The sequence below is a fragment of the Oryctolagus cuniculus genome, chromosome 1 (genome assembly GCF_051225735.1).
Source record: "Oryctolagus cuniculus isolate XC-2025 breed Fujian yellow rabbit chromosome 1, ASM5122573v1, whole genome shotgun sequence".
Taxonomy (NCBI): Eukaryota; Metazoa; Chordata; class Mammalia; order Lagomorpha; family Leporidae; genus Oryctolagus; species Oryctolagus cuniculus.
The window spans coordinates 86,188,034-86,214,920 of NC_142867.1; the positions used below are offsets into that span (position 1 = coordinate 86,188,034).

At 43.0% G+C, this 26,887-nt stretch overlaps 1 protein-coding gene across 44 annotated transcripts in view; it reads left to right on the forward strand.

Moving 5' to 3' along the window:
• Nucleotides 1-26,887, forward strand: part of AMOTL1 (angiomotin like 1) — a 183,754-nt gene that overhangs the window by 82,366 nt on the left and 74,501 nt on the right. For all 44 annotated transcript variants that reach the window (XM_070076967.2, XM_051820643.3, XM_070076937.2 and 41 more), the window contains 2 exons: nt 17,851-18,000; nt 24,421-25,351. In XM_070076967.2, coding sequence (XP_069933068.1) covers nt 17,851-18,000; nt 24,421-25,351 — 1,081 coding nt within the window. The remainder of the gene's footprint in view (nt 1-17,850; nt 18,001-24,420; nt 25,352-26,887) is intronic.

Genomic DNA, 26,887 nt, shown 5'->3' on the forward strand with positions numbered 1-26,887 from the left:
TTGCCAGCTCTTTGGAGGGCAGAGGGCGTGCAGTAAGAAGAGCTTTGCTCCTGGAGGAACTATGCTGCTGGCTATTTTTTTTTTAAGGTTTTTATTTGTTTGTTTATTTATTTGAGAGGTAGAGTTACAGACAGAGAGGGGCACACACACACATACACACACACACACACAGAGCAAATCTTCCTCCCTCTGGTTCACTCCCTAATGGCTGCAATGGCTGGAGCTGAGCTGATCTGAAGCCAGGAACCAGGAGGTTCTTCAGGGTCTCTCACCTGGGTGCAGGGGCCCAAGCATTTGGGCCATTTTCCATTGCTTTCCCAGGCCATAAGCAAAGAGCTGGATTGGAAGAGGAGCAGCTGGGACACGAACCAGTGCCCATAAGGGATGTCAGCATCACAGGTGGAGGCTTAGCCTACTTTGCCACAGTGCTGGCCTACTGGCTAGTTTTCACTGTGGGTATTATTTACCCTCAGTACTATTATCAACAAAATGGGGATAAGGTGGTGACCATTAAATGTACTTTTTTAAAAAAAGATTTATTTGTTTATTTGAAAGTCAGAATTACACAAAGAGAGAAAGAGACGCAGAGAGAGAGAGAGAGGTCTTCTATCTACTGGTTCACTCCCCAGTTGGCCTTAATGGCCAGAGCTGCGCCGATTTGAAGCCAGGAGCCAGGATCCTCTTCCGGGTCTTCCACATGGGTACAGGAGCCCAAGGACTTGGGACATCTTCTGCTGCTTTCTCAGGCCAGAGCAGAGAGCTGGATCGGAAGTGGAGCAGCCGGGACTTGAACCGGCACCCATATGAGATGCTGGCATTGCAGGTGATAGCTTTACCCGCTATGCCACAGCGTTGGCCCCTAAATATACTTTTATAGTATCCCTGTACCAACACTGTCAGTGGATGGTAGCTCCTGTTATTATTGACCACACTCTTACTACTAAAGGGGTATTTAGTTTCTTGGGGAATACTGATTGTTTTAGATCATGTGGTTTGTGAATGAGCATTTATTGATTGATGAGCTGGGTGGGTGTTTTTAAAAGGAATGCACTTGCATCTGGAGGGAGGTCCCGTCCCTGTGGGCTGCTGCCTGACAGAGGACATCCTAGTATCAGCCAGCTGCAGCAACATGGGGAATGGGATCGGGAGGAGTGAGGAGCGCTGTGGAAGGCTCAGGTATCGGGACTGCTCCTCTCTCTCCCTAGTGTGGGTGACACAGGCAGCTTTGAGGGGCACAGTTATGCAGAAATTGTCATTTTATGTTGGGGGAGGGAGGTCGGTCGGTTATTTTAGTTTTCCATACTGTTTGTTTTCTTTTGCTCAAAGCGAACTTCCTGTATGCATTCAGGGATGTAAACTCACTTAAGCAATGGCATTTACTTTCCCTCTCTCAGGAGACCCTGGGTGTACCAGGGCCACCCAAAAGAACACCTCGTGGTCCTCAGATACTTCTCGATGGTTATAAACAAACAGGGTATGGTGGAAGAATGTTTCAGTCATTTAATTAGATACAGGGTTTTAAATCGAAACTTACCAGGGAAAAGAAATTCTTCAGTCCTGCTACCTTCAGTCTTTTAGCTAAGTTAAGCACCAAGTATGCTAATATATAATTATAATTGATGTACAGTTTGAGCCAAGATAACTAACTTGTCTTTGGATTTTACATTAAATTCTAACATTTTAAAACTGCTTTCTCTGTAGATTTCTTTTGTTGTGGATACTCTCACAGTGATCCTGTGTGATAGGTTAGAATGAGAATATTCCTTTTTGTGATTTATTGTGAGGGGAGAGGCCTCCTGTCCCTGCTTCTGCTCCCAGAGGGAAGACTGTGTTTAGGCCACAGTCCTGTGGCCAGGGCCTGGCTGCCAGGGCTGAGGCGGAAAAAGGATTCCTTGCTCTAAGTGCGAGATTATGCCCAGCTTCAGGATCCCTGTGATGTCACATCTGACACGTGCACAGGCCTTCCGGAACTGGATCTTAATACCCTTGTAATTAACCCGTTTCAGCACTAGGGGGCTTTCTCATTTTCCTGTTTTTCCTGGTAGCTCAGGTCTTCTTGGTCTCCTGGGTTGTTTCTAAGAGACCTCCCCTCCCCCTCCAAAAAAAGACAAATGTAACCTTTGAACTGAGTTCTGTTGTGTTAAGAATATGTGCATAATTGGTTATTTTTAAATGTACTCGTAGTTTTAATGAAGATTTTATTTATTTATTTGAAAAGTAGAGAGAGGGAGGGGAAAGACTGAGAACTCAATCTTCCGTTTACTGGTTCACTGTCCGCTCCCCCTGCCCTGCCCCGGCCAAATGCCTGGGACAGCCAGGACTGGGCCAGGCTAAAGTTAGGAGCCAGGAATTCCATCTGGGTCTCCCACGTGGGTGACAGGCCCAAGTATGAGCCATCATCTACTGACTTTTCAGCCTGCATTAGGAGGCTGGATCGGAAGTGGAGCAGCTGGGACTTGAACTCACTCTCTAGTATGGAATGCTGGCATTGCAAGCAGTGGTTTAACTCACTGAACCATGCCCGCCTCTGTACTTGTATGTTAATATAAGTATTTAGCTAATATATGTAGTTAGTACCTGTTATGTACTAGAAACTCACAGGTACTGTGAACATGTGCAGATGGCCCCCTGATTCAATAAACATGCCGGGAATGCTTGCTATGACCTTGTTTCTGCTAGTAATAACTACAGAAACAAAGGTGAATAAGAAATAGTCCCTGGTGCTATAAACTTGTGATTTAAATAGAAGGTGGAAAAGAAACAGGGTCCCTAGGCAGCTTAACCTGTAATGGTATCTGTGCATAGAATTGTGCAGAGTGGCATGGAAACATTTGGGGAGGAGTGATAGATGACTCCTGGGGGTGTGGCACTACAATAGGGCTTAAAAAGCCTTTTCAAAAATCAGAATATATTTAATGAGTGTCAGAGTAAGAGTTTCCTGGAGTCCTAAGGGGGAGAAAGTCCTTCCAGTTGGAGACAACTTGGGGAACTGCAAGTATTAGTCTAGGGTTTGTGCCAAGGATTGGAGCAACAGACTTATTATCTTAATCATCTCATTCCAAGTAAGTTACTGTAATTGAAGACACATAGTGCTAAGTCATATACTACTTATGGCACACACAGAATCATATGGTAGAATGAGAGGCAGGGCAATTACTTTTTAAAGTATAAAAGCCTATCAGATTCTTGATTTTTAACCAACACACAGTAACACTGGCTAATTTAAGCAAAAGAGAAAGGCATGGCAAATATATGGGACAGCTTGCAAATTAATGGGAAGGCTCAGAAAATGGTCAGGAACCTAGGTAAGAGTGCACCAGGAACCCAGCCGCTGATATGCTACTTGGGTTGTTCGGGCAAGGTCACCTTGGAGACCTCTACTGCTCCTGGGCTTCTGGTGATGGTGCTGCTGTAAAAGATATATATAATATAATTTGTCACCATCCTTTCATCTTTGTGTCATTTCCTCAAAAAAGGCCTAGGTTGCCTTACTTGCTAGAACAAAGAAGGACCCTTGGACTTCTTCCCCCACGACTTGCACAGGGCTCCCTAACATTACAAGGATTCAGTTAAGTGAGTAACTGTCAGGAGGAGCGAATGTGCTAAGTAGTAGCTAGGGGTTGAATCACCTAATTCTTTTCTAGTTCTATGGTATTAGCAAAATAACACATTAATGTTTTTTAAAAAAACTCCTATAAGTACTAAGTTTTGGGTCCACAGGTGTAGCCAGGCTACATTGGATCCTCACTTCCGTAAAGAGAAGAAGCACTTTCACAACTCAGTCCTGTGCTGCCTTGCCAGGACTGGTCTTCCCTCTCTCCCACCCTCTCCCACCAAACAACAGACTAGCATCCTCCTTATTTTAATGTGGTTTGACTCACAAGGCTCTTTCTCCTTGGTATTGCAGGACCCTATCACTTCTCTCAGTCAACAAGTAGTTATGAGTTACTACTGGGTCTCCAAATCGTATGTCCCATTAATAGAGCACTTAGTACACAGTGAAATTTGAGTAGTTGTGTGCATGTTGCTCTCTGAAACCAAATCATAGTATCTTAAGGCCAAAGACCCTCCTACTCATCTCTTTGGACTTATGACTCCTAAATTGCTATTTTAAAGGTTAAGCATATGTTCTGCATTTTAGTTTGCACTGATAAGGTCTCAGAGATATTTCCAAGTAATCATCACAAAGTTAAACTTCAGACAAGTTTAAAGGTATTCATCACACATTCTGCATTGAGAGAGTCTAAATTAAACAGATGTCGTTGTATTGATTTCACTTGTTTTCTAGACGACATGGTTTGGTCCAGGCATTAGAATTCAAGTTTCTTGCCCATTCAGGATACCATGCTATGTCGGAGCTGGTAGTCTTGAACTCTACCTCTGCCTCTATCCCAAATCCTGGGTTACAAATAATGGTTCCTTGGAGAAAAGAGAGTGAGCAAGCATTTCCAGTGGGTGCTTTTGGTTTAGGGGTGGAGATTCCCATTTCCTTTGTGAAAACACAAACATCCCATGCAGATGTTCCGGAGGAGACCGCGTGGCTCTTTTTGGTGCTCCACTCAGGGCTCAAGTGCCTGGACAGCATCCGGCTAACCCTGGTGAACTGGCTTGGTTTCACATGAGGGCTCATGGACAGAGTAGCTCTCGTTTTCCAGATACTGGTCATGGCTTCTACAGGCCCCGTCTAAACGTCAATTCCAAAGCATGTGTCTCCTTGAGCAAAGTATTCCACTTCCCAGAAAAACCACAAGTTCTGCCAGAATCAGGAGGCCTGGCTGCTTACATTTAGCTCTTGAGGCTGCTGGCACACTCAGCAAATTCCTTCGCCCTTTGAAAGGGAAAGGTGGAAGCCGCAGAATTGCTTGGTGCTGTGGTTAAACTGTGTTACAGTGTTGTGGGAGGCTGTTTTAGACAGTGAAATTGTTTTTAAACGTATTGGGAGGTTTTGAATTGCAAGTCGCTGGCAGAAAGTTTCACGCATTGACGATACAATACCTGGGAGTTGCTTTGCAGTTGTCTGCATCTTTGAGGAATAGGCCTCTGGCCTGTAGCCTTCAAAGCACCAGGCTTGCAAAGGCGAGAGTAAAGCGCTCCCTCATCTTAGGGAACTGAGAGGTGCAGGGAGTTATCTAGAATTCTTAGAGGCTGCCTTTGAACAGATCTTTAAACTCTCGGTAGTGAGGCACTCCAGAGAATAATGCCATATTCTCTCTATCAGTGGGCAGGTAGTAAGAGAGCATATACTTTATATATGACTTCTAGAAATTAGCAGGTACACAGTGTGGTGCCAAGTATTCAAAGGGCTTGTAACTTCACTAGGGCAGTAACACCAGCCTATATTAAATAACTACTAGGAAATAGCAGGCAGTTGACATTGTAAGTGCTGAGTTTAGTGTGCCTCAGCTCATAATTGCCGTGGCAGTTGGCGGGGGGGCGGGGGCATGGCATGTGTGAGGATGGGAGGTGGGGAGGGGTTCTAGAGGAGTTAAGCTGTAGAGGGAGATTTTTCTGGGATGAACTTTAGGTAGCCGGGAGTGGGAGGGTGTGAAGCCAGAGGATGGCACTTGGGAGAATGAGATGGCGTTCATGGCTGCTGAGGGGACCAGGCCTATTGACAGCTAAAGGAGGGGCCTGATTATGGACAGCCTTCAGACCCAAACAAAGTTTGACTTTCACGTGATAGCCCAAACAATGATGTTCAAGGGAGCAGCAGGTTGGAAGTGTGGTTTCAGGACCAAGAATTCCTAGTTTGTGTGTGTGTGTGTATGTGTGTTGTGTGATAGTGTGGTGACAGTTTAATGACCTCCAGGGTTTCTTTTTAAATTTTTAAAAAAATTAAGAATAATTGTACCTGTTTATGGGCTACAGTGTGACGTTTCAATATATGTGTACTGACCAAAACATGGTGGTCAGCATTTTCCCTTCTTTGACCTTACTTTATGGTTGGAGGCCTGAAGCTTCTTTCTTTTGCTTGGCCATACAATATATGCTGTATACTAGGTTATTGTGAACTGTAGTTTCCCTCCTGTGCTGTGTAACAATGGGAGATTTTTCCTGCAATCAGACTGACATTTCACTGCTCTATCCATCCTCTCTCCAACCCTCTCCCCTGTGCAGACTCTAGTACCCACCATTCTGTGAGTTTTTTTAAGCTCCCACATTTGAGGGTGAACATGGGGTATTTGTCATTCTGTATCTGCCTTATTTCACTTAACATGATGTTGTCCAGTTCCATCTATTTTGCTGTAAACGACAAAATCTAATTCTTTTTATGGCTGAATAGTATTCTATTATGTGTATATGCCACATTTTCTTTATCCTGTCTTCTGATGATGGACAACTTGATTGATTCCATAACTTTGCTATTGTGAACAGTGATGCAGTAAACAAGGTGGGGCAAGTATCTCTTTAGTGTAATGATTTCATGCCTTTTGGATATATACCCAGTAGTGAGATTGCTGGATCATTTGGCAGTTGTATTTTTAGTTATTAAAGGAATCTCCATACAGTTTATCATTGTGGCTGTACTAAGTCAAATTCCCAACAACTGTGTATAAGAGTTCTCCTTTCTCTACGTCCTCCACAGCATTTGCTATTTTCTTTTGGATAATAGCTATTTTAACAGGGGTGATGTGATATTTCATTGCATTTTGCTTTGCATTTCCTTGATGCCTAGTGATATTGAGCATTTTTTCATATATTTGTTGGCCATTTGTGTTTCTCCTTTTGAGAGCTGTCTATTCAGGTCATTTGCTCATTTCCTAACTGAGATTGGCTGTTGTTGTTGAGGTTTTTGAGTCCCTAATATATTCTGGACATTAATCCTTGGGTAAGTACCTTGCACATATTTTCTACTGTTCTGGATGTTTCTTCAGTCTGTTGATTGCTTCCTTTGCTGTACAGAAACTTCTGAGTATAATATAATCCCATTGGCTTAGTTTTGCTTTTGTCACCTGTGCTGTTGGAGTCTTATCTAAAAAATCATTGCCTACCCCAATGTCTCGAAGTTTTCAACTCTGTTTTGTTTTCTAGCAATTTCATAGTTTTAAGACTTACATTTAGATCTTCGATGCATCTTAAGTTGATTTTTGTATACAGTGAGAAGTAGGGGTCTAATTTCATTCTTCTGCATGTGTATGCCCAATTTTGCCAGCACTAGTTCTTGAAAAAGAAAAACTGTCCTTTCTCCAAAGTATGTTCTTGGCAGCTTTGTCAAAAAGCAGTGGACTGTATGCACATGAATTAATTTCTGGGTTCTCTATACTATTCCCTTGGTGTAAATATCAATTTTTATTCCAGCAACATGGTCTCTTTTTTTTTTTTTTATTTTTTGATAGGCAGAGTGGACAGTGAGAGAGAGAGACAGGTCTTCCCTTGCCGTTGGTTCACCCTCCAATGGCCGCCGCTGCAGCCGGCGCAGCGCGCTGATCCGATGGCAGGAGCCAGGAGCCAGGTGCTTTTTCCTGGTCTCCCATGGGGTGCAGGGCCCAAGCACCTGGGCCATCCTCCACTGCACTCCCTGGCCATAGCAGAGAGCTGGCCTGGAAGAGGGGCAACCAGGACAGAATCCGGTGCCCCGACCGGGACTAGAACCCGGTGTGCCGGCGCCGCAAGGTGGAGGATTAGCCTATTGAGCCACGGCGCCGGCTCAATTCCAGCAACATGGTCTCTTAATTACTATAGGTTAGTACTATGTTTTGAAATCATGTATTGTGATGTCTCCAGCTTTCTGGATTGTTTGTGGTTCCATATGAATTTTAGAATTGCCTTTTCTAACTCTGTAAAGAATATCATTGAATTTTGATAGGGATTGCATGGAATCTGTAGATTGTTTAGGCGGTATGAGCATTTTAATGATATTAATTCTTTCAATCTATGATCAAGGAATATCATTTTTTTTTTGACAGGCAGTTAGACAGTAAGAGAGAGAGAGAGACAGAGAGAAAGGCCTTCCTTCCGTTGGTTCACTCCCCAAATGGCGGCTACGGCCTGCGTGCTGCGCTGATCCGAAGCCAGGAGTCAGGTGCCTCCTCCTGGTCTCCCATGCGGTGGAGGGCCCAAGCACTTGGGCCATCCTCCACTGCCTTCCCGGGCCACAGCAGAGAGCTGAACTGGAAGAGGAGCAACCGGAACAGAATCCAGCACCCCGACCGGGACTAGAACCCCGGGGTGCCAGCGCTGCAGGTGGATGATTAGCTAGCTGCAGGCGGATGATTAGCCTAGTGAGCCGTGGCACCGGCCAGATCAAGGAACATCTTAACATTTTTGTGTCCATGGTTATTTCTTTCATCAGTTTTTTATAATTTTCACTATAGAGATCTTTCACTATGAAGATCTTTAAATTTATTCCCAAATACTAATTTTTTGGTAGTTGTTGTGAATGAGATTTCTTTCTTGATTTTATTTTCAGCAAGATCATTCTTGCTGCATAAAAATGCTATTCTTTTTTATGTGTTGATTTTGTGAACTTTACTAAGTTGGTTTATCAGCCACCACAGCTTTTTGCAGGAGTGTTTAGGTTTTTCTGTGGACAAAATCATGTCATCTGTAAACATGTATATTTTGACTTCCTCCTTTCTAATTTTGATGCCCCTTGTTTCTTTTTTTTCTCTAACTAGTTTTGTTAATACTTCCAATACTATTTTGAATAAGAGTGATGAAAGTGGACATCCTTGTCTTATTCCGGATCTGAGGGGAAGTACTTTCACCTTTGTTCCGTTCAGCGTGATTTGGGCTCTGGGTTTGTCATACATATTCTTTATAGTTTTGAGGTATATTCCTTGCATACCTAATTTGTTCAGAATTTTTATCATTAAGAGATGCTGAACCTTGTCAAATACTCTTTCTGAATCGATTAAGATGATTATATGGTTTTTATTTTTCATTCTGTTGATGTGATTTATTGTGTTTAACTGATTTCCAAATATGCACTATTCTTCATCCCTGGGATAAATACCACTTGGTCATGATGTATTATTGAATTTAGGTCGCTAATATTTTGTTGAGAATTTTTACATTTATGTTCATCAACGATATTGGTCTATAATTTTCTTTTTGTGTTGTGTCTTTGACGTTGTATCAGAATAACGCTGGCCTCATATAAAGAGCTTGGCAGAGTTCCATTCTTTTCAATATTTTTAAAAGTAATTAGCATATTTATTTGTTAAAGATTTTATTTATTTATTTGAGAGATAGAGTTACAGACAGAGAGAGGGCGAGACAGAGAGAAAGTTCTTCCATCCGCTGATTCACTCCCCAGATAGCTGCAATGTCTGGAGTTGGGCTGATCCAAAGCCAGGAGCCAGGCGCTTCTTCTGGGTCTCCCACATGAGTACAGCAGCCCAAGCACTTGGACCATCTTCTGCTGCTTCCCCAGGCCATGGCAGAGGGCTGGATCAGAAGAGGCGCAGCTGAGACTCAAAATTGGCGCCTGTATGGGATTCAGGTGACTTAGCCTCTGCAGGCAGAGGCTTAGCCCATTCCGCCACAGTGCTAGCCCCTAGAATATTTATTTTTAAAAATATTTGTTTCTTTATTTATTTGAAAGTCTGAGTTACAGAGAGAGAGCGGGAGACACAGAGGGGGAGATCTTCCATCTGCTGGTTCACTCCCCAGATGGCTGCAACTACCAGGGCTGGGCCAGGCTGAAGCCAGGAACTTCTTCTGGGTCTCTCAGTGTGTGCAAGGGCCCAAGTACTTGGACCATCCTCCGCTGTTTTCCTAGGCACTCTAGTAGGGAGCTGGATTAGAAGTGGAACATCTGGGACTCAAACCGGTGCCCATAGGGGATGATGGCATCACAAGCAGCAGCTTTACGCACTGTGCCACAATGCTGGCCCCTGCATATTTCTTTTTAAATGTCTATTTATATTTATTGGAAAGGCAGAGTGACAGGGAGACGAAGAGAGAGAGACAGAGACAGAGACAGAGACAGAGAGAGAAAGATCTTCTGCCCGCTGATTTACTCTCAAATGCCCACAACAGCCAAGGCTAGTCTAGGCTGAAGCTAGCAGCCTGGACTCCATCCACATCTCCTACATGGGTGTCAGTAACTCAAGTACTTGAACCTTCATTTGCTACTTCCTGAGTGTGCATTAGCAGGAACTGAGAGTGGAACCTAAGGAGCTGGGTCTTGACCCAGCATTCCAGTATGACGCGTGAGCATCCCAAGTGGCTGCTTAACCTGCTACACCAGAATGTTTTCTCCTGCTTTTCAGTATTTGGGATGTGTTTTGAGATGTGCTGTTGTAGTTTGAGTTTTGAGTATTGATGTACTTTTAGAAGTCTGTAGTTAGTAAGATGTGTTGAATTACTTTGAGAACTTTTGGAGTTAGTTCCTCTCAAAATATTTTGTAGAATTCAGTTGTAAAGCCATCAGTTCATGAACTTTTTTTACGGGAAACTTTTAATTACTTAGATTTCATTACTTGTTATTAATCTGTTTAGATTTTTCTGTATCTTCTTGATTTAATCATGGTAGGTTTTATATATCTAGGAGTTTATCCCTTTTTTGGAGGATCTCCAGTTTGTTAGCACTTAGTTGTTTATAGTATATTTCTGTAGTATCAGTTATATAGTCTCATTTTTCACCTTTAATTTTGTTTGAGTTTTTGCTTTTCTTTTTCTTTGTCAGTATGGTTAAAGATTTATCTATTACATTTATTTTTTCCAAAAGCCAACTTTTCATCTTGTTGCTCTTTTGTATATTTTTAGTTTCAATTTTACTTTTTTTCTGCTGATTTTTATTGTTTCTTGTCTCCTACTAATTTCAGTTTTGGTTTATTTTTGCTTTTCTTGGTCCTTTAGAAGTGTCCTTATATGTTTGTTTGAAATCTTTCTGTATTTTTAATGACATAACTTTATTTTTATTGACATAAACTTTATATTATTACTGCTTTCACTTTATCCCACAGATTTTGGTGTTGTGTTTTCATTTTCATTTGTTTCAGGAAATTTTTAATTTCTTTTTTACTTTCTTCAGTGATCCATTGGTCATTCAGGAGCATGTTGTTCATTTTTCTTGTATTTATTAAGTGTTCTATTGTTCTTGTTGTTGATTTTTAGCTTTATCCTTTTGTAGTCTGAGAAGATACTTGTTATGATTTCAGTTTTTAAAAATTTACCAAGATTTTATCTGTAGCCTGATACATGGTTTAACCTAGAAAATGTTCCATGTGCTGGTGACCAAAATGTGTACTTTGTAGTTATTGGATGAAATGTTCTGTAAATGTTGGGTCCATTTGCCATCAATATAGTTCAACTGTGATCTATCTTTGTTGGTTTTCTATCTGGATCATCTGTGTGTGGTTTGAAGGCCCCTGCTGTTATTGTATTAGAGTCTATCTCTCACTTTAGGTCTAATAATATTTGCTCTATGTATCTGGGTCATCTTGTGTTGGGTCCATATACATTTAAAATTGCTATATTCTCTTGCTGAGTTGATCTTCTTATCAATATATAATTTTCTTCTTTGTTTTTATAGGTTTGTTATAAGGTTAGTTTCATCTAATATGAATATGATTACTCCAGCTCATTTTTGGTTTCCATTTGCATGGTACATCTTTTTTCAACATTTCACTTGCAATCTGTGTATATCCCACCTGTGAAGTGAGTTTCTCTTAGGATATAGATTTGTCCACTTGGTCAACCTGTGTCTTCTTACTATGGAATTGAATCCATTTACAATGAAGGCTACTATTGATAGATAAGAACCAATGCCTGTGATTTTATTAATTGCTTACTGATTGGTTTATATGCTCTGTTTCTTTCTTCCCCCCAATTATCTTTGTGTTTTGGTAGTCCTAGATCATAGCAAGTTTTGATTTGTGTCCCTTTCTGTTTGGTGTATTAGCTTTCTTTGTAAATTTTTTATTGTGTATGTTTTCATGGTGATTGTTTTGATCCTTTAATTTCTCATATAGGATTTCCTTCAGGATTTCTTGTAGGGCTAGTTTGGTGATGATGCATTATCTTAACTTTTGTTTCTCTGTAATACTTTAATTTTCTTTCACTTCTAAAGGATAGGAAGTTTTTTTTTTTTTTTTTTTTTTTTTTTTTTTTTTTTCCTTTTCAAACCTTGAGTCCATCATGCCATTCTCTTCTGGCCTATAGGATTTCTGCTGATTGGCCTGATGCTAGTATAATGGACTTTCTTTTATATGTAACAATGTTTTTTCCTCACTGTCTTTAGGATTCTCTCCTTGTCCTTTACTTTTGACAGTTTGACTATATTATGTCTTAGAGAATGTCTTTTTCTTGAATCTGATTGGGATCCTTTGAGCTTCCTGTATCTGGATGTCCATATATCTTTCAAACTTGGGATGTTTCAGCTATTGTTTTATTAAATAGGTTCTCAAAGACTTTTTCCTTCTCTTCTCCTTCAGGTATCCCTGTAATATGAATATGTATTCACTTAACAGTATCCTAGATGTCTTCTGGATTTTTTTGATTCTTGTCCATTTTTTGTCAGGCAGGTTTACTTCAAAAATCTTGTCCTTATCATCAGAAATTCTTTTCTTTCAATTGGAGTATTTCTGTTGTTGAAGCTCTAAATTGTATTTTTTTTTTTTTACTTTATTGACTGGATTTTCAGCTACAAAATAACAGATTGAGTCTTTTTTAATGATTTCTATCTCTTCATGGAATTTTTCATTCACATCATGTTTTGTTTCCCTCCTTTCTTTGAATTTCTGTGTTTTCTTGTATCTCATTGAGTTTCCTTAGGATCATTATGCTTAATTCAGGTATTTCATAGATTTTCTTGTAACAAGGATCTGTTTCTGGAGAACTAGTGTATTCTTTTGAAGTTGTCATATTTCTTTTCTTTTTTTGTGTTTCCTGTGTCTCCATATCAATGTCTGTTCTTCTGTTGTAACAATTCCTTCTTTATGGAGTGACTTTCGTTGAAAAAGACTCTTATGTTTAGCTGGAATGTAGGGTGTCAGTTGGGTAGTTGCTTTGGCTTTGTTTCTAAGTGAACCCAGAAGGGTAATCTCTGAGTGATTTCTTCAGCTGTAATCCTTGTCCGTAGTGTCATTGAGTGCCACAGTTATCTGGTCTGCAACAGTCCATGGAGGTATGATTTTGAAGTAGTCATGGGCTTCCAAGTGAATGTCTTCAGGCTCCAGAAAGTTGAGTGTCCTATGACTAAGGTTTGTGATGGTGGTCCCCATGCTCCTGGTGCTGTGAGACACAGAGGTTTGTTCCTCTTGTTCCACCAAGTAAGCTTAAGGGATTCTGACACCTGTGGCAACAACAACTGTGGCCCTAGAACTGTGATGTCCATGGGATCCTCCCAGGTCTTGCTGGCTGTGCATGGGTGATGCCTGGGGTCCTGTAGAGTTTAAATCTAAGGAAAAATTCTGAGCTTCCTATGTTGACCTGTTGACAGATTCAGAGTTTTGTCTTTGAAGATTAACTGGTTAGAGTGTGAGGTGAAACAGAGAGGCAACTCATCGGGATCCCTTGTACCTTTTGCCTCTTTCAGACAACTCACTTCATTTTTCCTTAATCCATCTTTCCTTGAGCAGTGAGAACCTTTGTTATTGCTACTATTGAGTAAGAGAAAAAAGTCTTATTCAGGGTCTTGTTACCTAAAGACCTCTGGACAATTACAAAGAAAGGAACACCATAAATTCATAATCATCAGGAAGGAAGTTTTCAGTGTGTGCTTCAGAAGCAAGCTAAAAGCAGTCACACTCAGAGGGAAAGAAGCAACATATTCTTCATCTTGACAAATGACATGCAGAATTTGGGAAGGAAAAGGAACCATTTTGGTGAAATTGGTCATGGTCAATATGAGGGAGAAATGTTGAACCATCAAACTAGTTTCAGAATGTCACTCTATGGAGTGCAGCAAAGACACATCTCTTCCTTTCCTTCAAGACAGCAGCCCTTGAAGCTACATCTGCTGCTCTGCATAGAGCCAGTTCTTTTACATTCACCTCTGCCTGTTTTGTAGCGCTGTCACCACTTCCCCATGACACTAAGGCTGTGTGAATGGCAATCTTTAGACAGGGCTAGGAAAAAATAGCAAGTAACTGTTAAGTTACCTTTTTAGCCAGGAGGGCTTTACAAAGAAATAGTCTTTACAAAGCCCCTACAGGCAACTGCAGTACACATATTACACACTGTTGAGCCTGCCAAATCCTTGAGAGACCCTTGGCTCCTCTACACTGGCACTGCTGTCAGCCTCTGGGCCTGAACCAGGCCTTGCAGGGGCTGTCTGGCTGGTAGTGCTACCTGGGAGCCTTCTGTGGTTTCTCACAACTCACCCTGGGTATAAACTGCTCACAGAGAAAACAGCGTTCCCACTCATGCCATATGTCTACTTCCAATCTCTCATTTTAGACATCCTTGACCCTGTTGGTTAGATCACGTGTCATGTATTTTGCTAAGAAAATAGCCGCAGGGGACGATGCTGAGGCATAGTGGGTAGAGCCGCCACCTGCAGTGCTGGCATCCCACATGGATGATGGTTTATGTCCTGGCTGCTCTACTTCCGATCCAGCTCTGTGCTATGGCCTAGGAAAGCAGTAAAGGATAGCCCAAGCTTTTGGGCCCCTGAACCCATGTGGGAGATCTGGTAGAAGCTCCTGGCTCCTGGCTTCAGATTGGCCCAGCTCTGGCTGTTGTGGCCACTTGGGGAGTGAACCAGCAGAAGGAACACTTCTCTCTCTCTCTCTATGTCTCTCTCTCTCTCTCTACTTCTATAACCCTGCCTTCCAAATGAATACATGCATCTTTAAAAAACAAAGAAAATAGTCTCAATTTATGCTACCTATGGGAGTTCCCAGGGATGGCAGTGAATTAAAATAGGCAGGGAAGTATTTGATATTTGTGGGATAAGGATGGGACTTCCCTTAGAATTTTTTACTGTATGGCCCAGAAATTGGTACAGACCCTGTGACAGACATTACTGTCACTTTTCCTTGTCTTATTATTTAAAAAAAAAAAAAAGATTTATTTATTTGAAAGGCAGAGTGACAGATTGAGAGAGAGAGGGAGAGAGAGAGAGATTTTCCATTCTCTGATTCACTCCCCAAATGGCTGCAACAGTCAGTGCTGGGACAGGCTGAAGCCAAGAACCAAGAACTCCATCCTGGTCTCCCACATGGGTGGTAAGGGCCATCGTCCACCACCTTCCCAGATACATTAGCAGGAAGCTGGATTATATGTTTGACAGCCAGAACTCAAACTGTCACTCTTATATGGGATGCTGATGTTACAAGTGGCTGCTTAACCCACTGCACAATGCTGGCCCCTTTTCTTTGTCTTACAAGTGAGAAAGCCAGAAGTTGAAGTGATTCTTTTAGGCTGTGTCACTGGTGAGATAACTCACCTGACTATCCCTTGGTTTTGGCGGAGTGGATTATACCTAGCCCTCTGTCTGTGGGTTCATTGTCATCATGTGCTCAGCTTGCCTGCCTTTCTTTAGCACCCAGAAATGTAGGCAGCAGTGAGAATACAACTCAGTGATTGTGTGGGCTGCCACATGTGTGCAAGAAAAGGAAGTCTTAAGTGATCATTGTCACGTAGTTGGGCCTCCTCCTGTTCTTCGTTCTGGGTGGGGGTGTGATTTTCTGTGAAGTACATCAGTTCTTTGATAACATTAAGGACACATTGGTGAAAGATGACATGTACTTGGTATTCTCTGCACAGGCCCCTTCAAGCTCAGCTCTTTATGAAACATTCTGCAGCCTACAGCTCTTGAACATATTTTCACCTGGTAGACCATAAAGTCAGATGTGGAAGAGGAATTCATATGGTGAATGATTCGGTGCCAAGGTCCATATATTCTGTATTGAAGGTGATGCTTGTGCATGCACAGACACATACACACACAGATAATCCTATACTCTCTTTTATATGCATGTGTACATACACACATGCCTATACTCGTTTATATTTATATATATATACACATACAAAAACATATGTATAACTTGTCTTAATTGGGTCTGCAAATTTTATTAGCAGTTTGCTCTGTTGCCACATAAAATTCTTAGTCATGTGACTAGGTAGTGTCTCCCAAAGATGACATTACACTAATGTCTAATATGCTGGCACATGCTATTCCTGACCCAGATCTGTTTTAAGAAATAGTTTTCTTTCACTGAAGCACATGGGTTCTCAGCCCATTTCTTATTCTGACTTGGTGGAGAGGTGGATATGAAGGTACAGAAATGTATTTTATGGTTTTTTTGTTTGTTTTGTTGTCTACTTGCACTGGTTTCCCTCTAACATAGAGCTTCCCAACTTTAGCTGCACATTGGAATAATTTGAAGAGCCTTATAAAATACTGATGCCTGGTCCCTATCCCCAGAAATTCTGATGGAAGCTTTAGTTCTGGGGTTTTAAAGGTTCCCCAGGTCATTCTGATGTGCAGCCAGGATTGCAGCTTGTGTCTCTCTAGTTTTCCACCTGCCTTCAAGTAGAAGTGAGGACAGGATTTGCCTTTGCATTTAGCCCACCCAATTATAACTGAGCCTTTCAGGTTTGTAGAAGTGGAGGACGAAGCCCAGAAAGGGACTGTGTTTCTTTCTGGGGTGGTCCTTGTGGGCTGGCCAGCAAGATGGATGCTGTGTTAGGCCTTGCAACTGTACTTTCAGATCCATCTTAATACGATATTTTCCCTCCTCGGGTTATATTTCTCTCTAAGGTGAGTCACAGCCTCATTGTTTATAAGATAAGTATTCCCATCATCCAGATCTTTTTTTCTTTCCAGTCCAGATGTGCCTAAGGTACTTGTGAGCACACATGCAAATACTATTCCATGTTGACTTGGAGCCAGAGACATTCAGAAAGACAATGAATACATTTCCATCTTATGGCCTTCTGGTATACTTCATCACTTACTACTAGCTTTGGCCCTGTGAGAAATGCATAGCTTCCAAACCAGGCAAGAAATTTCAAATCACTGTTTGAAGCAGTTGTTGGAAAACATATTTTTCTTCTAATGGAATTCTCTTTGGGGCAAGGAATTTAATTTAAAAAAATAGTATGCCTCATTCCCCAGACTAAACTAATTTCCCAGAAAACGCCTAAAACTTGATGCCCATGCTGAAAAAAACAGTGAAGAGAGGGAAGAAGGTCTGGACTTTCCTGCCGAATGTTCCCACGGATGTTGTATGTGCGGTATCGGTGTTATTGTAGCAGTATCTCATGTTTGCTGACTGTAGGGCTGAATTCAGTGTCACATTTAATTGGAATAGGAAGCACACTCCAGTTTGTGCAGTTTGTGTATGAAGCAGATAAACTGGAGCTGAAAGGCCAGTGGTTGGCTGAGGACCAGAACCCATAACCCCAGTTCCATGCTGCAACGTGAGACTCCAGAAACCTTTGAGCAAAGCTGAGTGCCGTAGCCTGGGCTGGGACATTCTCTCGCTAACACATGGTCTGGCGAAAGGAACTCCCCTCTTTGTATCTTTTATGTATTTCCAAAGGCTGCTGCTCTTCCCATTTTGGCTTTCTTTTTTTTGGCCTCCTGCCTCCCTCCTTTCTGTCCCTCACCTTGACTGTTCCGAACTTTGTGGCTCATTCAGTTCTACAGAGGACTTGATTTTGGAGGGTGATGCTGCTGATACCCATGAACCTGGGCTGCGTGAAAGCATTAGTGCTTTGGCCAAACATTGTTTTGAAGGTTGTTATATTGACCTCCTGGGTCATTTTGGTGGGTGGCTGGACTTGTCATAATTCTGAATAGTAACTTCGGAATTTTGTGAATCAAGAAGACAGAGCTCCCACTACGAGCTGAAATGTGGGAGAAAGCCTTGTGGGCTTTCATGAGTCATACAGGAAGGAGGGGAACTTCAATGGCACTAACATAACGCTTTCCTTTCTCTCCCGCAGCTCCCTCTCCCGTTGGTTACAGTCCCAGTAGTCCTGGCCAGATTCTAGAAGACTCCAGCTACTTTTTTCCAGACTTTAAGCTCTATTCTGGGAGGCATGAAGCATCTGCTTTGACGGTAGAGGTGAACGGTAGCATCAGGGAAAAAGTTGGTAAGTCCTTCTACTGGTGCTTGTATCGGAAAAAGCAAAACAGTCTGTGCCTCTCATTTTTAACTGTCTTGCTTAAGTTAGATTTTTCTTTATTCTCCATCCTTATTTTAAAAATCAGCATATTGCATTATTGGTTCTCTTTGTTGTGAGGCACCTTGTTTTTAGCCAGGCTGTGTTATTTTATTCTAATACGTGACATGGAGAGTCATACCTAAGTGTGCAGGAACTTCAGAATTATACCAGTTAGGCCCTCATTTTTCTCCTATAATTCCTGAGTGCTTTTCCTACTCTTCTCAGAACCTTTTATCTCACTTTTTCTTCTCTGCTTTCATTTTTATCTTTAATTTTTTGCAACTAATTCAGAAATTCAGAAGAAATAATTCAAAACCATAGTAGGGAAGGAACCCTCTCCTCTGAAAAAGAAACGCTATCTAATTTTGAGAGCTTTTCATACTGGGAAGACTACCAGGAAATCTTTAAAACCTCTGTGGGGAAGCTGTCATGTTCTTGTAGTTATCATGCTTGTTGAGATCTGTTCCTTTTACTATTTATTTAAGTAAATAATTTTCCTTTGGAAACATGTTTTTGTTTGAATTTTTTATTTCCGTTTTCTTAAAAACCTTTTGTTCTTATTTGAATGTGCTATTCTGTTGAGCCTTTTTTGTCCGTTACCCTGATGTAAGGACTGTGTCTTTGCTCTTCCATCCTAGCATGTTTGAGTCAGAGTGCCTGAAATATAAGTTTGCAGCAAATTTTCATTTTGTGAGTGGACTGGTCCAACTCACACTGATTTGTAGAACTTTCCATTGATTATTTGTTATATATTATAATTACTTGGCAATTCATCTTGTGCTATCTGTTGTTTAAGATCCCTATGACTGAACTTTAGGAACAAGTCTGGATGTAGTTCACAAATGTATCTATGAGACAGATATGAAGTCTCCCCATTTTTCAGAGGGGGCAGGTTCAGAGAAGTCAAGTGACTGGCCTGAGGTCACAGGTTGAGATATTCCTGTGAGGAGCAGTGGCAGGGAGCGCCAGATGATCAAACTTGAGCTTCAGCATCCAGTCAGGACAATTCTTTGTTGTTCCCCCAGCAGTCTGTGTACCAGGGCAGTGTTCAGCACTGGGGACACAACACTGTCTGCCCTCTGGAGCTCGGCTTCTAGGGGAGGAAGACAGATAATAAATACAGTGTGGACTGAAGGGAGAAGAGGCAGGAGAGGTTAGAAGGCCATTCAGGACATCTAAGCAGTTGGGAAGGAGAGCCAGAACTGGGAGTGGCTGAGGGTGTACAAAAACAGACTGTATGGGTAAGCAAGTGGAGCTAGAAACTAAGGCTTGGTTCCAAGTATTATAGATGTGAAATTTCTTAATGAAAATGAGAACACTGAGTTGCAGTGTTTTGCTATTGGAAAGGCATTAAAAATGTCATCTCTCATTTTTCTCATTTTTTTAATAACAGAAAAGTAAGATGAAATTTTAAATTTTTCAAAAATTTCTGTAAAGGGAACACATTTCATGTTTCCATATATACAGTTTTAAGAACATAATGATACTTCCCACACTACCTTCTCTCCTCTTTTTATTTTTCTTTTAATTTTTAAGAAGATTTATTTATTTATTTGAAAGAGTTCCAGAGCAGGACAGAGAGAGAGAGAGAGAGAGAGATCTTCCATCCACTGACTTACTTCCTAAATGGCTGCAACAGTAAACACTGGGCCAGGCTGAAGCCAGGAGCCAGGACTTTCAACCAGGCCTCCCACATGGGTGGCAAGGGCCAACCACTTAGGCAATCTTCCACGGCTTTTCCCAGACCATTAGCAGGGAGCTAGATTGGAAGTGGGACAGCCGGGTCTCAAACCTGCATCCATATGGGATGCCTGCATTGCAGGTGATGGCTTTACCTACTACACCAAAATGTCAGCCCCTTTTCTTTTAATTTTTACAATGACATACTTTCAATTTATTTTATAATCACAGGCTTAACTTTTCACTAAATAAAGAATTCAACAAGTAGTAAGTAGAAAAACCACTCTTCCTCAGGAGTATAGACAAGGGCTATAAATTGTAATCAAGTCTCAAAATGTCAATTTTGCTCATATACATTAAGTTTTTGTACTGTACATATTAACTACCACAAGTCAGGGAAAACATGATATTTTCTTTTTGGAACTGGTTTATTTCACTAAACACAACGATCTCCAATTGCATGCATTTATTGTGAAAGATAGGATTTCATTCTTTTTTATGACTGTGTAGTATCCATCATGTACATATACCACAATTTATCCACTCATCAGTTGAGGGGCATCTATGTCTATTCCATATCTTAGCTATTGTGTGTTGAGCTGCTATACACATGGAGTTAAAGATTGACTCTTTCATATGCTATTTCATTTCCTTTGTGTAAATTCCAAGGAATACAATGGATGGGTCATATGGTAGATCTTTTCAGATCTCTGAGGAATCTCCATACTGTCTTCCATAGTGGTTGTACAGTTCACATTCACACCAACAGTGTATTAGGGTACATTTTTCCCCACATCCTTGCCAGCATTTTTTATTTTTTTATTTTTGGATGATAGCCTTTCTTACTGGGGTGAGGTTGCATTTCCTTGAGGACTAGTGATCCTGAGCATCTCTTCATTTGTTTGTTGGCCATTTGTATTTCATCCTTTGAAAAGTACCTGTTATTATTATTATTTTTTTTTTTGACAGGCAGAGTGGACAGTGAGATAGAGAGAGAGACAGAGAGAAAGGTCTTCCTTTTGCCATTGGTTCATCCTCCAATGGCCGCCACGGCCGGTGCGCTGCAGCCAGCGCACCGTGTTGATCTGATGGCAGGAGCCAGGTACTTATCCTGGTCTCCCATGGGGTGCAGGGCCCAAGCACTTGGGCCATCCTCCACTGTACTCCCTGGCCACAGCAGAGAGCTGGCCTGGAAGAGGGGTAACTGGGACAGAATCCAGTGCCCCGACTGGGACTAGAACCCGGTGTGCCGGTGCTGCAAGGCAGAGGATTAGCCTAGTGAGCTGCAGTGCTGGCCTATTCTTAGTGCACTTCTTAACTGGATTGTTTGTTTTGTTGTTGTTGAGGTTGTTATTGAGTTTCTTGAGCTCCTTATATATCTTGGGCATTAATCCTTTATCAAAAGTATAATTTGCAAATATTTTCTCCCATTCTGTTGGCTGGCCCTTCATTTTGTTGTTTCCTTTTGCTGTGCAGAAGCTTCTTAGCTTGATGCAATCCCATTTGTCTATGTTTGCCTTTATTGCCTGTGCCTCTGGGGTCTTATCCAAAAAGTCTTTGCCTGTGCCAATGTCTTGCAATGTTTCCCTCTAGTAATTTGATGGTTTCAAGTTTTGGGTTTATCCCTGATCTGTTGTGAGTTGATTTTTATATAGGTGTAGGGTAGGGGTATTCTTTCAAACTTCTCCATGCAGAGGTCAATTTTCCCAACAAAATTTGTTGAAAAGACTGTCATTTTTCCAGGAAGTGATTTTAGCTAGTTTGTCAAAGATTAGTTTGTTGTAGATGCATGGACTAATTTCTAGGGTCTCTAATCTGTTTCATTAGTTCACAAGGACATGCAATTTTTGATAGTTCTTGCCAAAAAACAAGTATAACCCTTCTCATGATGTGTCTTTGTGTATACACATGATAACCTGTGTCAGGATACAGGTATGTATATGTTTTATAAGCTTATCACACTGCCTTTATTTTTTCTCATTTCACTGTGGCCCGAGAAAACTAGTTTGTCAGTTAATTAAATATAGAGAGCAAAGGAGAAGTAGTGTCAAAAGTGAATATGAAATCTCTCCTCTGGATGACTGATAATGAGGAGGCCATTTTATAGGGAAAAAGATAAACTTTGGGAAGAAAGTTGGTTTGGGAGAAAACGATGTGTTCAAAGTATTTCCAAAAATACAGTCATCATGTATGGAGTTGTAGAGTTGAAGGCTACCTAGAGATGCCCCAGTCTAGCTTTATTCAGCACAAGTAAAGCTACTAAGGCTCAGAGATAGTAAGTGATTTGCTAAAGGTCACTAACCATAGTAAGTGGTAGAATTTTTACTATCATGCTGTGTAGTATCCTTAATGCCCTACTTAATGGGACTATCTTGAAATGAGCTAAGTATTATATTTTGTCCAGTTCATGTAGGTGTTCTTTTACTGTTCAAATATCTGAGCCCTTGTTACATGTAGATATTGGAAAAGTTTGAAATATTGTATAAGTAAATAATTGTCACCTACTGTGGTAATCGCCTCGGTAGTGGTCTATACTAACAGAATGGAAGTATTGGAGAAGGACGGCTCAGGTCTGCTGGGCTGCTTCAGGAAAGATTTTACTCAGAAGGTAGCTCTGGAGATACTACTTGAAACATCCCTAGGAATTTCACAGGAAACATGAGATAAATCTTTTTGGGTGGCAGGGGAGGGAGGGAGGGGAGAATGAGCAAAGGCCTAGAGGCCAGAGAGAGCTAGTGTGTCTTAGAAACTATTTGTACTAGGAAAGTTTCCAGTAGAGTATGGAAGGACATGAAATCTTGCTGCATAGGTGGGCAGTACCTGCTGCACTCTGTGATAGAATGTGAGCTTTATCTTATTGATTATTGAGGCATTTTATGCAGAGGAGTCATGTGCTTAGATTTTCCTATTGGAACAGTGTTTCTAGGTAGTGTGGAAGAGAGGTTTGAGGGGTGGGTTTGGAAATGAGAGTGACACCAGAGTCAGGGACTCGGATAAGGAAACTGTTGGCACACTCTGTGTATGAAATGCCAAGAACTTGTAATGTTCTGAAGTAAACATAGATTTGGAGTCATATCATGGATCTGTCTCTTCTTAGCTTTGTGGACTTTGTGACTTAGCTTCTCTGAGCCTCTCTTCTCATCTGCAAGTTTGTGGATTCAATATCTGCCTCTTAGGACTGTACGTGGAATAAATGAAATAACATATGGACAGAGTTTAGTACAATACCTGGAGCATCATATGTACTTTAAAAATAGTTCTTATGATTTTTTTTTGGTTATTAGTTATCAACATGGAGATTGGCCTTGGAATAAAGAGGAAGATTGGTAGAGAAGTTTAGGAGGTAGAATTGCCAGGCAGTCACTGAGTGGATATTGAATGCATTAGTCAGTTTTGCATTGCTACTATGAAATGTGCAAGGCAGCTAACTTTTAAAGAGAGTAAGTTTGTTTAGTTCACAATTGTGAAGTTTCAAAGTCCAAGATCAAGCAACTCTATTGTTTTGGCAACTGGTAATGATGACATTGGCATCATGGTGGAAACATGTGTATGCAGGAACTTGTATCACAAACAGGACGTCTGAGGGAAAGGGTGGGGGGCTGTGATCCCATCTCGTAGTCCTTCCTAGGGCCCACCTCCAAGTGATCTAAGGACCTCCCATTGGGTTCCAGCTTTCGAAGATTCTGTCACCTCCCAGTGGCCCTACCTTGGGGAGCAAGAGTTCAATTATGGACCTTTGTGGGACAAACAAACCAGTATCTCAAGCACGGCACTGAGGGTAGGGGAATTGGAAGGAATTTCAGAAAATCCCCAGGTTTCTGGCTTAACCCAGAGTACACAAGGGAGGGGAAACGGGATAGGGTGAGTAGGTAAGCACTGGAAGTCAAGGAAATCATGTGGAGCTGGAATGCTGTTAAGGGCCGTTGGCTGATGTGTAGATGCAGAGGTCAGAGTCGGTAGCCGAAGGCGAGGGGGCGATGTGGTGACACAGGGAGACTCTCCTGAGGGAGGGTGAAAAGAACATTCCAGACAGAGTTGGGGGAAACACCAGAATTTAAGAGGCAGGATGACGAAAGGGAGCCCGAGAAGCAGTGCACGGAGAGGCATGAGCCAGAGCCAGGAGGGGAGAGTGGCTTGTTGCTGAACTTGGAGGACATTTCAGGAAGACAATGGTCCACCATGTCCGATGGTTCAAAAGGTGGGTACCCAAGTCGAGAGCGGGAAGATGCCCCTTGGGTTTGGTTGTTGTCAGAGCAGTGGGTGGAGTGTTCGGAAAGTGTAGGGTGTTCTGAAGACAACCAGAAGAGAAAGAAGGAAAGGAGAGATACAGGGAGGCAATTAGAGCTCTACATTGGGACCAGAGAGGGTGGCGTCTCTTTATTTGATTTTGGATCTTGCCTGTGTTTTGTTTTTAAGATGAGAAAGACTTGGATGTGTTTGTGGGATCGGGTTGAAGGATGGAGTCACCTAGGAGGAAGCAGGAGAGGGCGTGGAGAGTGACAAAATGGGTCTGAATTGGAGCAGTGCTTCCATCAGAGCTCCAGGGTGGAAGGAGGTGGTGGTGTGTGTGGATTCCTGTCTTTAAATGCGGCTGGAGTGAGACTGAATTATGCAGACATGTAGCACCTGTGGAACAGTCATACTTTTTCCCTTCTGTTTGTCTTTCAGTTGAGGATCCACTCTGTAACTTCCACTCCCCAAACTTCCTAAGGGTCTCAGAGGTGGAAATGAGAGGTTCCGAGGATGCGGCAGCTGGAACAGTGTTACAGCGGCTGATCCAGGAGCAACTGCGGTATGGCACCCCGACCGAGAACATGAACTTGCTGGCCATTCAGCACCAGGCCACAGGGAGTGCAGGACCAGCCCACCCTCCAAATAGCTTTTCTTCCACGGAAAACCTCGCTCAAGAAGACCCACAAATGGTCTACCAGTCAGCACGCCAGGAGCCGCAGGGTCAAGAACACCAGGTGGACAACACGGTGATGGAGAAACAGGTCCGCTCCACTCAGCCTCAGCAGAACAACGAGGAGCTGCCCACGTACGAGGAGGCCAAAGCGCAGTCGCAGTTCTTCAGGGGGCAGCAGCAGCAGCAGCCGCCGCAGCCGCAGCAGGGGGCTGTGGGCCACGCCTACTACATGGCCGGGGGCACCAGTCAGAAGGCCCGCACGGAGGGGAGGCCCACAGTGAACCGTGCCAACAGCGGCCAGGCCCATAAGGACGAGGCGCTGAAAGAACTGAAGCAGGGCCACGTCCGCTCGCTCAGTGAGAGGATCATGCAGCTGTCCCTGGAGAGGAACGGGGCCAAGCAGCACCTCCCTGGCTCAGGGAGTGCAAAGGGGTTCAAGGCAGGAGGGGGACCCTCCCCAGCCCCGCCTGCTGGCAAAGTGCTGGACCCGCGTGGTCCACCACCCGAGTACCCCTTCAAGACCAAGCCCATGATGTCCCCGGTCAGCAAGAACCAGGACCACGGACTCTTCTACAGTGACCAGCACCCCGGGATGCTGCACGAGATGGTCAAGCCATACCCTGCGCCCCAGCCCGCGAGGACAGAAGTGGCCGTGCTGAGGTACCAGCCGCCCCCGGAGTACGGGGTGACCAGGTGATTATCCGGCCTAGAGCCTTCTCCCAGCTTTCCCATGTTCTGCTGTCCCGTGCACAGTGCTTGCTGTTTTCGGTGTTGGTCATCAGATTGTTTGTTTTTGTGCACTGCGTCTAATAAGGTGAGACAGAGTAGACGGCAACTGAGGGCAGTTGGGGGTTTAGGGAAGTAGGGGTGGGGCCTCCGTTGCTAGCCTGTGTTGGGAACTCTGCCCTGTGTGGCCTGGCGAAGTCACAGTTTCCCTGGCTGGCTTTGTGGAGAGTGTCCAGTCTCTGGGAACGTGACGTGACCAAAAACGGCTTTATGAAGTCTTTCTTCCCTGTGGGTTATAAAGGAAAATGTCGTCTGAATGCTAGAACAGGGGAGTGAAAGGAACGGGAGAAGTCACACTGTCCCACCCCTTCATCAACGGATGGGGACTGAAGCCTGGCGAGGTTGATCAGTCCCCACTGCCCACGACTGGAGCAGCTGGGCACTGACCATCACCAGCCTTCCACTCCCGGGCCCTGCCCTGCTGCCTCCCATGGCCTTCCAATGTTGCTTGGCAGATTGAGCAGCCCTCACTGAGGGTATACTCTGTGCAGCTCTGCGCAGAGCCCTGCACCAGTGATAGAGGTATGGTCCCTGCTGTCATCGACCTTACAGAGCTGGCAGTGCCACTCAGCATGCTGTTTTAGGGTGGAAGCTGCAGAGTGCTGCGGGTCCAGACAGCATCGTGTGACTTACGGCTGGAGGCAGTGGGGAGCGCTTCCCATGGGAGGTCTTGAAGGCTCAGTAAGAGTGATAGGGTCAGGACGGGCAATGTGGCACAACAGATTAAGCTGCTGCCCATATCAGAGTCCTAGTTTCAAGTCCTGGCTACTCCGCTTCCAATCTAGCTTCCTTTTAATGCATCCTGGGAGGCGGCAGATGATGTCTCAAAGTGCTTAGGCCTCTGCCACCCATCTGGGAGACGTGGGTGGAGTTCTGGGCTTCTGGCTTTGGCCTTGCCTAGCCCTGGCTGTTAAGGATGTGGGGGAGTTAGCCTGGAGATGGAGGACCCTCCTCCCTTTTCAGGTAGATGTTGGTAAATAAATAAACATGTTAACAAAGAGTTGTAGGGTAGAGATGCAGTGACAGGAGATACTAAGTAGACAGAAAGCCATTTCTTCAGACAGAAAGGCCGTGAGGATTTGTCTGAAATGTGTGGCAGTTATACAGAGTTCAGGTAGGCTGGGACTTGGTAAGAAGTGGCAGAAGATGTGTTTGGACAAGGAAGCCAAGACCAGTTGATGTAATACTAAGGCATTTAGAATTTATCCATAAGCAACATTTTTAAATAGGCACTGAGTGTTGATGTTGAATAGTTGACTTTAATGGCAGTACAGGATGAATTAGAAGAAAGGGAGACAGGAGCCCACCAAGGCCATACAGGGTCAGTTTCAGCAGCACAGATCAGAACTGGTGAAGGCAGCTGAAGCTTGAGGAAGTGGGACTAGAGAAATATTATGGGTTATGATCAGGAGGGAAGGAGACCGTGCTGTGGCATAGTAGGCT